The sequence below is a fragment of the Triticum urartu genome, chromosome 1, assembly GCF_003073215.2.
Source record: "Triticum urartu cultivar G1812 chromosome 1, Tu2.1, whole genome shotgun sequence".
In the NCBI taxonomy this organism is placed as follows: Eukaryota; Viridiplantae; Streptophyta; class Magnoliopsida; order Poales; family Poaceae; genus Triticum; species Triticum urartu.
In genome coordinates this window covers 26,453,239-26,465,612 of record NC_053022.1, presented here as the reverse complement: position 1 = coordinate 26,465,612, position 12,374 = coordinate 26,453,239, and the positions used below count along the sequence as shown (strand labels likewise).

The 12,374-nt window shown below is 36.9% G+C and overlaps 1 protein-coding gene and 1 pseudogene across 2 annotated transcripts; one reads left to right on the top strand and one right to left on the bottom strand.

Annotated features, from left to right (window-relative positions):
* Nucleotides 1–3,108: 3,108 nt before the first annotated feature.
* On the bottom strand, nt 3,109–8,218 carry LOC125544303. Of its 2 annotated transcripts, XM_048707936.1 has the most exons (15): nt 8,042–8,218; nt 7,591–7,683; nt 6,535–7,217; nt 6,234–6,395; nt 6,050–6,121; nt 5,801–5,974; nt 5,513–5,581; nt 5,195–5,354; nt 4,817–5,000; nt 4,526–4,712; nt 4,321–4,419; nt 4,095–4,226; nt 3,901–4,004; nt 3,770–3,780; nt 3,109–3,349 (listed from the first exon to the last, which is right to left on the bottom strand). In XM_048707936.1, the coding sequence occupies exons 1-11, from the start codon at nt 8,181–8,183 to the stop codon at nt 4,348–4,350; spliced, it is 1,998 nt and encodes a 665-aa protein (XP_048563893.1). In that variant the 5' UTR covers nt 8,184–8,218; the 3' UTR covers nt 3,109–3,349; nt 3,770–3,780; nt 3,901–4,004; nt 4,095–4,226; nt 4,321–4,347. The 2 variants fall into 2 exon arrangements, with proteins under 2 accessions (XP_048563893.1, XP_048563888.1); XM_048707931.1 differs by having other exon boundaries at nt 3,109–3,780.
* Nucleotides 8,219–10,508: 2,290 nt separating this feature from the next.
* On the top strand, nt 10,509–11,700 carry LOC125532628 (annotated as a pseudogene).
* The last annotated feature ends 674 nt before the right edge of the window (nt 11,701–12,374 follow it).

Below are 12,374 nucleotides of genomic sequence, written 5' to 3'. Positions count from 1 at the left end.
TATTTTTTTGGATTTTTAGTAAACTAAAATTTTGAAACTAGTGAACTAAATTTGAATTAAGTCATCTATATTTGAAATCACATGATTTTTTAAAGGGAACTAGTCAACTAGATTTGAATCAAAGTGAACTAAAAATCTTTTTGATTGTAGTGAACTAAAATTTGAAAACTATTGAAGTAAATTTGAGTCGAATCCAAGTGAACTCTAAAAATTGGTTTGTAGTGAACTAAAAAAAGTTTGAATTCATTAAACTAAAAAAATTAATCCGAAGTGAACTAATTTTTTTCGATTTTTAGTTAACTAAAAATTTGAAACAAGTGAACTAAATTTGAAAAAAGTGAATTGTATTTGAAATCACATGATTTTTTAACGGAACTAGTGAACTAGATTTTGAATTACATTTAGTTGGGATTTGATCAATAATAAATGTATTTCAGAAATAAAACAAAAAAAGTCAACTAGATTTGAATCGAAGTGAACTAAAAATCTTTTTGATTGTAGTGATCTAAAATTTGAAAACTATTGAACTAAATTTGAATCGAATCCAAGTGAACTTAGAAAAATTTGGATTGTAGTGAACTAAAAATTATGATGAACTAAAAAAGTTTGAATTCAGTGAACTAAAAAAATCTGAAGTGAACTATTTTTTTCGATTTTTAGTTAACTAAAAATTTGAAACAAGTGAACTAAATTTGAAATAAGTGAACTGTATTTGAAATCAGATGATTTTTTTAAACGGAACTAGTGAACTAGATTTTGAATTACATCTAGTTGGGATTTGAACAATAATAAAATGTATTTCACTAAATAAAACGAAAAAATAGTGAGCTATATTTGAATGAAATTTAACTAAAAAATCATTTTGATTGTTGTGAACTAAAATTTGAAAACTATTGAACTAAATTTGAATCGAATCCAAGTGAACTAAAAAATTTGGATTGTAGTGAACTAAAAATTATGATGAACTAAAAAAAGTTTGAATTCAGTGAACTAAACAAAATGAATCCGAAGTGAACTAAGTTTTTTTGTATTTTTAGTTAACTAAAATTTTGAAACTGGTGAACTAAATTTGCATTAAGTCATTTATATTCGAAATCAGATGATTTTTTTAAAAGGAACTAGTCAACTAGATTTGAATCAAAAGTGAACTAAAAATCTTTTTGATTGTAGTGAACTAAATTTGAAAACTATTGAACTAAATTTGAGTCGAATCCAAGTGAACTTAAAAAATTTGGATTGTAGTGAACTAAAAATTATGATGAACTAAAAAAAGTTTGAATTCAGTGAACTAAAAAAATGAATCTGAAGTGAACTAATTTTTTTTGATTTTTAGTTAACTAAAATTTTGAAACTAGTGAACTAAATTTGAAATAAGTCATTTATATTTGAAATCATGTCATTTTTCTAAAAAGGAAATAGTCAACTAGATTTGAATGAAAGTGAACTAAAAAAAATCTTTTTGATTGTAGTGATCTAAAATTTGAAAACTATTGAACTAAATTTGAATCGAATCCAAGTGAACTTCGAAAAATTTGGATTGTAGTGAACTAAAAATTATGATGAACTAAAAGAAGTTTAAATCCAGTGAACTAAAAAAATTAATCCGAAGTGAACTATTTTTTTCAATTTTTAGTTAACTAAAAATTTGAAACAAGTGAACTAAATTTGAAATAAGTTAACTATATTTGAAATCAGATGATTTTTTAACGGAACTAGTGAACTATATTTTGAATTACATTTCGTTGGGATTTGAACAATAATAAAATGTATTTCACTAAATAAAAAATAGTGAGCTATATTTGAATCAAAGTGCACTAAAAAATCATTTTGATTGTAGTGAACAAAAAAATGAAAATTGGTGAACTAAATTTAAATTGAATCCAAGTGAACTAAAAAATTCAGATTGTAGTGAACTAAAATTTGAAAAACTGATGAACTAAAAGCTTGATTTTAATCTAAATTAAAATTATTTTTGAAAATGAAAAGTTAACTAGGGGAGTGCACTAAAAAATAAAATGAATGAAGTATTTTTTTCTATTCTAGTGACCTAAAATTATGTTGAAGTAAAAAAAGTTTGAAATTCAATGAACTAAAAAAATGAATCCGAAGTGAAGTAAAATTTTTGGATTTTAGTGAACTAAATGGAAATGTTTTTTGAAAATGAAAAGTTAACTAGGGGAGTGCACTAAAAAAATTAATCAAGGTGAAGTAATTTTTTCTATTCTAGTCAACTAAAATTATGTTGAAGTAAAAAAAGTTTGAAATTCAGTGAACTAAAAAAAAGAATCCCAAGCGAGGTAAGTTATTTTGGATTTTAGTGAACTAAAATTTTCAAACTAGTGAACTAAATTGATTTTTTCGAAAAAAAAACGGATCGAGTGAGCTAGATTTAAATTGTAGTGAACTAAAATTATGTTGAATTGAAAAAAAGTTATATTTAGTTCACTAAAAAATGATTTTAGTGAACTAAAATTTTCAAACTAGTGAATTAAAATTGAATTAAATGAACTATATTTGAATTTAGATGAAAGAAAATAAAAAAAGGAACTAGTGAACTAGATTTAAAAAATATGATGAACTCAAAAAAGTTTGAATTCGGTGAACTAAAAAAATGAATTCAAAGTGTGCTATTTTTTGTGGATATTCGTTAACTAAAATTTGAAACTAGTGAACTAATTTGAATTTAGTGAATTATATTTTAATTAAGATGATTTAAAAAAGGAACTAGTGGAGAAGATTTTGAATTACATTGATGTGGATTTTGAATGATAAAAAATGTAATTCACTAAAAAGAAAAAATAAGTGAGCTATATTTGAACTAAAAATCTTTTTGATTGTAAAATGTAAAAGTTTGTTGTAAAAATGAACTAAAAATTATTTTTTGATTGTAGTGAACTAAAATTTTGTTGTAAAATGAAATAAAATGTGGTGAAATAAAAATAAATTGTGGTGAACTAAAAAAAAGTTCACTGCAATTGTGGTGAACTAAAAAAAGTTCACTGCAATTCAGTACATACACGCTGAATTAAGTATTTTGAACTTTATACACCCACATGCAAGGGGGGTATCATTTTAAAAAGGACAAAAAGTACCACATGGCACATGTTCTTAGAAGCAAAAATCTCCTAGGAGAACCATTACACAGAATTGGTTTTCATATGTATCACGTCTTAGATAAAATCACACTCCTCTACAAAACTATAGTTCATGTCTCCCTTCCAAAAAAAAGCTCTTCAATCTAAAGAAAAGATGTTCACTGGGAGGTTGGCAGATCCTCGTCCTTTATCATGTTGAGCGTGCTTTTGAAGAGACGATAGGCTGATATCATTCTTTGCTTGGGTACATTCTCCTGTGTAGACAAAAAAAGGGTGGTCTTGAAGTTAAAATGCATGGGAAAAACTGTATTAAAAAGACATAAAATGAATAGGTGTATGTACTGAAAAATAAAAGTACATTCTCCTTCTTGCATTGTAAGAAGGGGATCAAAAAATGTTCAATAATTATATAGATTTAGCATAACAAGTACTTCTTGTCAGCTTAAAAAATGTTTATAAATTAAAATTAAATAAACGTGCATAGATTCATTCTGTGTATTTTTTCAATTAAAAGGTGCTGCAAAAATAAAAAAAAGATTTCCTAGTTCGTTTTCAGTACGCTAAATTTTTGTAAAAATATACATCAGACAGTTGGGACAAACAAAAAAATATCGTGCTGAAGCTTTTCATGACTTTGCCTTCAAAGTTGTCCATGTAAAGGGGGAGGTAGTGACCTGAGTCATGCCTGTTGAAAAAAGAAACAACAAATGAATAGAGGCTTTCATATTGAGCCTCAGCAGGACAGAATGTTTGAAAGAAATCAGAAAAAAATTGAAGATAAAAAATGAACAACATAACAACTTACATCAGACAGTTTGTTGGATAGTGTCCCACAGCTTGAAGCTTGAAGTTGAAGACATTCTTGAAAGGCTTATTACTGAGTTTGCAAAGCAAGTTGTAGTTGGAAACCTATTGCATAAATTAAGTACACCGGTTTAAAAAATAGTGTGTCCTGATGCTTTGTATTTAAAGACAAAAGTTGATACAGGAAGAGCTTACCAAGTTGTGGACAATTTGTTGTTGAGCATTTTCCTGGATTGTACCACATGGGTCAAAGAAGTGAGTCCTCTCAAATAGAGAGTTCATACAAGCAATTACCCAGTGGTTTGACTTGATAGTGGGGAAAAACAACTGTGATAAAAAAACATGAAGGAGAGAAAAAAATTAGCACAAACAAACTAGAAAAAAAAATATTGTACAAGTCAGATGAGAGTTTCCATAGTACCAAATCCTTTTTCCATAGACTTTCTTCTCAATTTACTCTGTCAAACTCTGTTTTGCAGCTTACTGGGTCAAAAACTTCAGGGCTAACTAACAGTTTATTCTGGGGGAAAAAAGAAAGAACGGAAAACTAGTTAACAGTGAGGTTTCGTGAGTAGAAAAGAATGCTAAATTTATTGGATAAAAAGAAGGAGACAGATAAAACTCACAGTGAAGCGCGAAGTGAAACTGAATTTTTTAATAAAAGGTTTTATCTGACATGAAGTCTTTGCTTCCAAGTTGAATGTTTGAATGAGTGAATCCATGACTTCATCTCTAATCTCACCCCTTGACTTGAATGAAGCGAAGAAGTTGTCGTAACTAATGGGAAATCCCTCAATGTTGACAAAAAGGGTGCTGCACACAGATTTGAGCCGTGAAAAAAAGTTTAGCACTTAGGGGTTGTGTGTGGGTCATCCCAAAAAAAAGAATGCACTTAAGGGTGAAAAAGAATAATTTACTATTCTTTGAAGATTGGCTTCCTCAGAAATTTGGTGAAAAACAAATCCACCTCTCTAGGGATTTTCAGCCTCTTTGGTTCATCAGGAGATTGCACTTTAGCTGCTCTCTTTTTCCTATTCTTCTTCTCAATGGTATTTGGACCTATGCTTGATCCAGCTTGTGCATCATTGGCCCTAGATGAACCTGTGTGTGACATGTGAACAGGGAAAAAATGTTAGGCCAATCATCATTTTGAAAAAATGGGCTAGATAAATGAGAAAAAGGCAAACTTAGATAATTGCAAGCAAGACAAAGTGAAAAAAAAGGCAAAAAGCTAAAACCTAATTGAAGAGCAAAGCCCATGTCTATGTATATTCCTGTGTTAGAATTAGCCTCACCAAATGGTCTCTCTTCACTGGTAGGTGCACAAGGGGTGAAAGGAGAGTCATCAATTATGATTGGGGTGCTACTGTAATGCTTCAATCTTTCATTTGATAAGCTAGAACTGATGAGAACAAGACTCCTTTGGTTTATTTCAGTTATTGGGTCCAACTCTTCCTGGTGAGGTTAAGAATGTCTCAGTACAACAAATGTAGTATAGAAAAAGATATGCCTGATCAAAAAGGAATGCTTGGGGTTTCATGGATAGTATGTCCAGAAAGTAAAATATCTCCTTGTATCAGGAAAGCAGAAAAAAAATTAAATTGGGTGGTTACCTCAACCTTCACATTGTTCTCGGCTTTGGGTGCAACGGGTTCTTGCTTGGTGAGAAGTACATCAGGGGTCTGCTCACGAAAAAAGGATAATAAAACATAAAAAGACTATCTTGTGCAAATAAAAGCATTTACATTGGAAATAAAATGGAAAAGCATTTCAAATAACTAAACATGAGGTTTCCTTTTGATGCAAAAAAAATTCATCAGAAAATGGAAATTGTATGTTCATTATAATGTAAACTAATTAGTCAGAAAAAAACAATACAGGCAAAATAAGATTAAAAATACCTCTGATTTCGAATGCAGCTCTGGCTTCACTTTACAATCGATCTCATGTTTTGGAGTGAAACTTGTTCTTGCTGACTTGATATCTGGAGTGGTCAAGTTAATTGGGTTGTTTTCATTGATTGTTTCGTGGGCATTGCTGTGAAAAATGACTTGTGTTTTTGGAATGCAAAAAATCTATGTTGTTTAGTATAACTGTGTGAGAAAGAATGCATCATAAATAAGTAAATAAGAAAGAAAAAAGAAAGAAACCTCTTGTTGAGTATCAGCAATGTTGCCAATAGGAACTGCATTTGCATACGGTGTTTGAGATATGTGTCTTATCTACAAAAAAATTTAGAATAAAAACATTTTAAAAGTTAGTCGGAAACGAGAAAGGAAGGCTGAATACATAATCAAGAAAAAAAGCCAAAAAAGAAGAATAAAAGATACTTACTGGTAGTACTCCAAACGCTTTCCTAGACTCATAATTCCTATCAACCAAAGCTAGGTATTGGAAATCTGCATTCTTAATGTGGCTGATCCGGGGTAGAGAATAATCAACAGTTGACTGGTGATTCTCGATGACATCAAAGTCAACGAAATCCAGATAAATGATCTGTTATTAAAAAATGTAAAGAAGAAGCAGGTCAGTTTGGAATTGTGAACAATAACTATGACGAAAGCAAAATAATTACAGAAGTAAAAATATGTAAAAGAAGCAGAACAAGCAAGAAAAATGAAGGGAAAAGGATTACCCCCCAAATAGGAAGGCATCCGCCAATGTGGGAAGGCTTGTTCATTTCCTCAAGTGTTGGTCTGTTCATTATCATTTCGAAATGACGTTCTGATTCTTCAACCATAAAATCCAATGCTAATTGGCCAAAGTCTAGTGAAGGGATTACAGACACATCTCTCAGAGAGAAGAGGAATTTGGTGTTGCCAAAATAGTATGACGCTGGGCAGAGTATAGATGATATGAAATAGAAAACGAAGCTCCTGATGAAACCATCTTCACTCTCGTCAGTTAGCATCACTTCCTCAATCTTGTTGATAGGCATCTTGTTCCGATAATCAACATACTTGCTTCTTAACTGAGCAACTTCTGCTTTCACTTGAGGATCATTGCTGCTGAAGACAAAAGGAACAGTACCGCCAGGGAAATCAAAAATCTTGTCTACCATGTCTTTAGTGATCTTGATGACTTTGTTCTTGTGCTTGAAACAAGGCTCTGTAACACCAAAAATGTGTTGATCTAACCACTCAAGGAGATTCATTGGGATGTTTAGGTGATATGGCATGTGAAGCAGGCCATCCATTTTGTATTTGCTGATGTGCCCTAATTGAATCTCACTGAACTTTTTCACTGTCTTGCTAAAGCGCATTGTTGACAACCTAGATTTATAGGTGGGATTGCACAACTTCCTAGGATAAACTCTTGCTGCATAAATTAAAAATGAATAACTATTCAGACAGTGAAGACAAGAAGATTTAGTGCAGAAAATAGTATGAAACGCATAAAAAAACTCCTAAAACTATGGCACTGGATATTGATCAAAAAGAGAAAAAGTTTGGTTTAAACATAATTCTTGTGTTTTGCACTTTTAATTGATCAAGCTTTTGCTGCTGATGATTATAAAAAATAAATTTCAGTACAACGAGATTCTGCCTCAATATAGTACAAACCAAAAGAAATCAACACCTTTTTGGAAGTACTTCGGCACTGGATACAAATTAAGCCTTGAAAAAATAAGATCATTCAAGAGACTAAGAACCTAACTCTAAAAGCTATGAGTGAACTAGGATGAACATACCGCCTTGACCATTCTGAAGACCTCGTGGTGGAGCTTGGAATGTTTCATCGCTTTCCGGTTGTTCAACGTGCACGACTATGACACCTTGTTCAGCTGCAAAAATAAAAAACAGAAAACCTAGTTAGCAACATTTAACACTAACTAGACAAAATCATGTGCCAAAAAGATATCAATTCAAAAAGGAAAATAAAACGCTCAGAAAAGTAACAGTTTAAGAAACGATTATGTATGAACATGACTGTACCAAAAAGAGGAGGAACTATGTATGGCATGTTTAAGGTTGAAGGAAGTAAAATTGACAAGAAACACTAGAATACTAAAAAACGGGCGAAACAAAAAAAACAACTAGAGCAGAAAACCTCCATTGGAATAATTAGTACATATCATTCCCATAGGCATGTTTTTTTATTATATAAAAAAAGAAGCTGCGTAAACGGGTCAGCTTGAGCACCTTGTACTAGCGTTTGGACTTCTTGATGCTGTTCCTGACCACCTTGCTCGACTGGTTGTGAATCAAGTTGTTCTTTCACTTTGCCATGTCCAATCCCTTCTTCTTCTGCAAAGCAAAAAATAAAATAAAATAAAGTGAGCATTAAGTGCGTGAAAGAATGTTCATGTATGAACTAGTTTTCTGTAGTTGTTATCCACATTGATGATCTCTTCATTATCAGAAAAAAAATTGGGACATACACAAAGAACTTGGACTTGACAGGGTAAAAAATGCACATCAATGAGCATGCAAAATAAAACTCCTGAACCCCTATCATATCACAAAGGCAACAAAAATCCAGCGAGCATTAGTAGCTTTCCTTTGAGCCTTTGACCTCCCAGATCAAAAAGTGCTTAACATATTTACATTTTATAACTGATAATCCTTTCAATTTGTTGTAGGACTCGCACCCTAAAAAATTATTACAAGCACGAATCACTCCTAAAAAAAATGAACCCTAGGCTGTGACGATCTGTTGGTCAGATTACTAAACATAAAAATCTAAAAACTAAAGGGACCGGTGTTCAACGCAGCATGACGAATCCTAGAAAAAATCATACTGAACGAATCCCCACAAACCTCACGCCCCCAACCTGCCCCGCCTCCCCCCTTCACACCCCACCCCCTGGGCGGATCCACGACAAAAAAAGGGAGGACGAATCCTTCCAAAACAAAAAAATGTGCGCCTCCTGCCAGGAAACATACCCAAACAAATTCGAGCGGAAAAACGACGAGCACTAATTTTAAATAAACCCTAGTGAGCGGATCCACGATCACTATTAAAAGAAGGGGGGAAGGGAGGAAAAGAGCACGACCAGCGCGAGACAGGGGACGGATTGATTGCTAGACGAAAACCCTAGAAATAGTAGACGCGGGGGAGACAAGATGTGGAAGGGGATAAGAGGGGGAGAGACACGGAAGGAAAGAAGAAGAAGTCAAGGCGTAGAAGGATCGACTGCCAGAAGAAAACGGGCCAAGCCCAGTAGACCGCGGGCGGTGTGCGCCGCTTTGTGGAAATCGAAGAAACGGGCGCAACGGGCGCCGTTTAGGAAATGCCTAAGAAAAAGCCAGAAAAGCCAAACCAGTAAATATGTCAGTTTTTTTTTAGAGAAAGTAAATATGTCAGTTATTGGGTCGGTCCATGTTGGAGCGCTCATAGGCGAGGCGGTGATGTATCCTGCAATAAGCGAGATATAACATTTGCCGGCCAAGCGTGACCTCGCTAGCTTGCCTCTATAACACACATGCTTGCTAGGGCCGCCGCCACCATAGGACCTGGCTAGCACCGTTGCCATAATTAACATGTCCTTAATCTTTGTCGCCGCCACCCACCCTAGTTGCCAGTGCCACCGCATATCCTAGTCAACAGTGACACCGCTACAACGCACTCGCACTGTAGTGTTGGAGTCCAGCACATCAAGGAAGACTGTCGCATGATGCATATACTTTAATTTCTTGTCCTGCTCAAAGTGACCAAATAGGGAACCGAAAGTATGCACATTCGTTTCATGCATAGTTTCCATTTTAAACTGGAAATATGACCGGAATTCGGTTAACCATATTTATGATTTCACTATTTCAGGTGCAAATTTCGGTTTTCACGTCTCACTAACCGAATTCTTGAAAACCACGGAATATGAAAACAGAGTTTTTGGTTTAAAACAAGGCCCAATTCTAACTGTTGGGTGCCCCTCAGGAGCCAACTAGGCGACGCTGCTCTCTTTGGTGCCAAGTGCTCATCCCGATGTGGACCGTCCATGTGGATGACATGTAGAACTAAGTGGGACACCTAGTATATTTTTTTTCAGAACCCCTCTGGTATAATTTAGTTTTTCTCTCAGCATGCGTTATACAGAAAATCTTCACTCCTTCATGTGACGCAAATCTAATAGCTTCTATTTCATACTGTTCATGTGCATAAACGAGAAACTAAACACCTAACCTTGAGGCAAAGGATGTTAAAGGTCCAATGACCAACTAGGCTAATAACATTCTGTGACTTATTAATGGTTTACATCCAATATTATGTGTATTCATTTGATGTGAGGTTAAAATTTTAATAAATTACCTTGAATACCTGTTTTTGTCGGAAATGAATTGATGAACCGGTGGTCCGACCAGTAAAAACCTGAACCGACAGCCTCACCGGTTCGGTTGCTGATTCGGCTTTTTAAACTATGGTTTGCCGTCAAACGCGTATTACAGAGAAGGAAGAAGAAAGAAGTCCAGTTTTCACCCTCAAATGTGACCTGAGGGACAAATACCCCCCTGAACTCAAATCTGGTACAATTTCAACCCTCAAATCCTTAATACCGGGTAAATCTTTCCCTTAAGTGGTTTTGCTTTGATTCTAGAAGGTTTTGAGCCAAGATCGTGTGACGTGGCATGGATTTGGGTGTGCACACAGAGGAAAGCTCGCCTGTTCCTGATGCACGTCGTTTGCTGCCCGTAGCGCCGCCTCCTGTACGTAACATCGCTTATGTCGTTCCTCTCGCTCTACGCACTGCTCGAGGGCGCCGACGACTATGACGCGTCCTTCGTAGCATGTGACCCGATCGCTGCACGATGGACCGAGCTGCCGACGTCGATGATGCTCGTCGCCGCCCCCGGCGCTCCGCCACCCGTTACTCCTCTCCCGCCGACTGCCGCTCCAGTCCGTGGTTGCCGTGGGGCTCGCCCTCGCCGCCTAGTCCATGGAGCCGCTCCACCCGGCGCTATGCCAGCCGCTCATGTTTGACACGGCCGCCGCACCCGTGCTGCGTTGGCTGGTCGGCCCGCAGGTCTTGCTTCGCCCCGCGCACGTGGTGCGCGGCGGGCGCGGCAAATGATCATGTCTTCATCGCGGGATGTGTGGGCGCTGGCTACGAGCTCGCAGGCGCGCGCTCTGGAGCGATAGTGGACCCCGTTGCAGGTCGCACCGTACGCGTCGTGGGAGCCGCTCCCGCCGATGCGGGACGGGCGGTTCAACTGGGACACCGCGGAGGTCCTCTGCTCGGGCGGGAAGGTCTGCATGGTCAACCTATGCGGCAGCGGGACGGTGCCGTGTTCGACCTCATGGCCAGCCGGTGGGAGGACATGCTGCCCGACATGCTCGCTGGCTGGAAGGGCCCTGCCGTGGCATCCCCAGACAGTGGAGATACGTTCTTTGCCCTGGATGAGGAGTGCGGTGCGCTCAGCGGAAGAGGCAAACCATGGATGATGAAGAAATCTAGGGTTGAGGATTTTTTTTTAGAGGAAAAGGGCTCGAAGAGCCCCGGCTCCATTGCATTGATCAATGAAACCAGACCAACCAGTTCTTACAAAACATCCACAAGTCTCAGGAAAGGCAGCACTACACGGCTACCAACTAAACACAAACTCTACTCTACAGAGCAAATTGAGAGAGATAAACCAGGAGTTTTTGCACACGGACTGCCTGATAGAACGCCCTGCGGCAGCATATTACAGAAGTTACTTCTTATCCATCAGGCTCATCGGCCCTGCAGAGTAGGTTTCCAGGGGTGGAAGGGGGAATCCACCGCGTTCAGGCGCAGCGATCCTCCCACCGCAGCAATTCCGTCCTGGCCAGGATCCGGACACATGAGCAGGGGAGGCTCTCTCATCTTCTGCTCCAGTCTTGACATCAGTAGACGTACTCTGTCTTTGACAGGCCCTGTGTATAGAATCTCCCAGGTAGACAGTATAGCCACCATTCTCCCCCACACACCCTGCATATTAGACCACATAGCGCGGCCAAAATACATGTCATTGCGAAGTTTCCATAAGGCCCACATAGCTGCAGCCTGGTAAATCTTAAGAGAGGTATTTGGGTTGTTGTGCCACCACTCTAACATGGAGGCAAAATTAGCAATATTAGTTGTGTCTGCTATATCATTAATATCTCTCCAAATCTCCTTCGCAACCACACAATCAAAAAAAAGGTGACCACCCGTTTCATGTTCTGTACAGAACAAACAAGTCAGATCATCCACTTGCTGCCTCTTACTAAGATTATCTCTAGTGAGCAGCTTATTATTCAGAGCAAGCCAAACAAAAATTTGAATCCTAGGCAGGATTTTAACTTTCCACAGTTTAGGCCCTTTGCCAGGGATAACCCCTCTAAAATTGACTATTTTATAGAAAGAACTAACTGAGTAAATGCCATTGGTCTCATAGTTCCAAACCAATCTATCAGCAACACTCAGCAAACGGACATTTCTAATGTAATTGAACAGATCATTCCAGGACTGCATCATGTCGTGGGAAAAACATCTTCTGAAATTAATCTTTAGATTCGTTCCATCCCACACTTCTG

Bases quoted from the DNA above. Each gene is read 5' to 3' on its own strand.
- LOC125544303 (XM_048707931.1), bottom strand. From the start codon at position 8,183: ATGCTCACTTTATTTTATTTTATTTTTTGCTTTGCAGAAGAAGAAGGG. The intron at 6,396-6,534 runs GTAATCCTTTTC...TTTTAATAACAG, and splicing joins GATGCCTTCCTATTTGGGGG to ATCATTTATCTGGATTTCGT. The intron at 4,420-4,525 runs GTGAGTTTTATC...TTTTTCCCCCAG, and splicing joins GTTTCACTTCGCGCTTCACT to AATAAACTGTTAGTTAGCCC.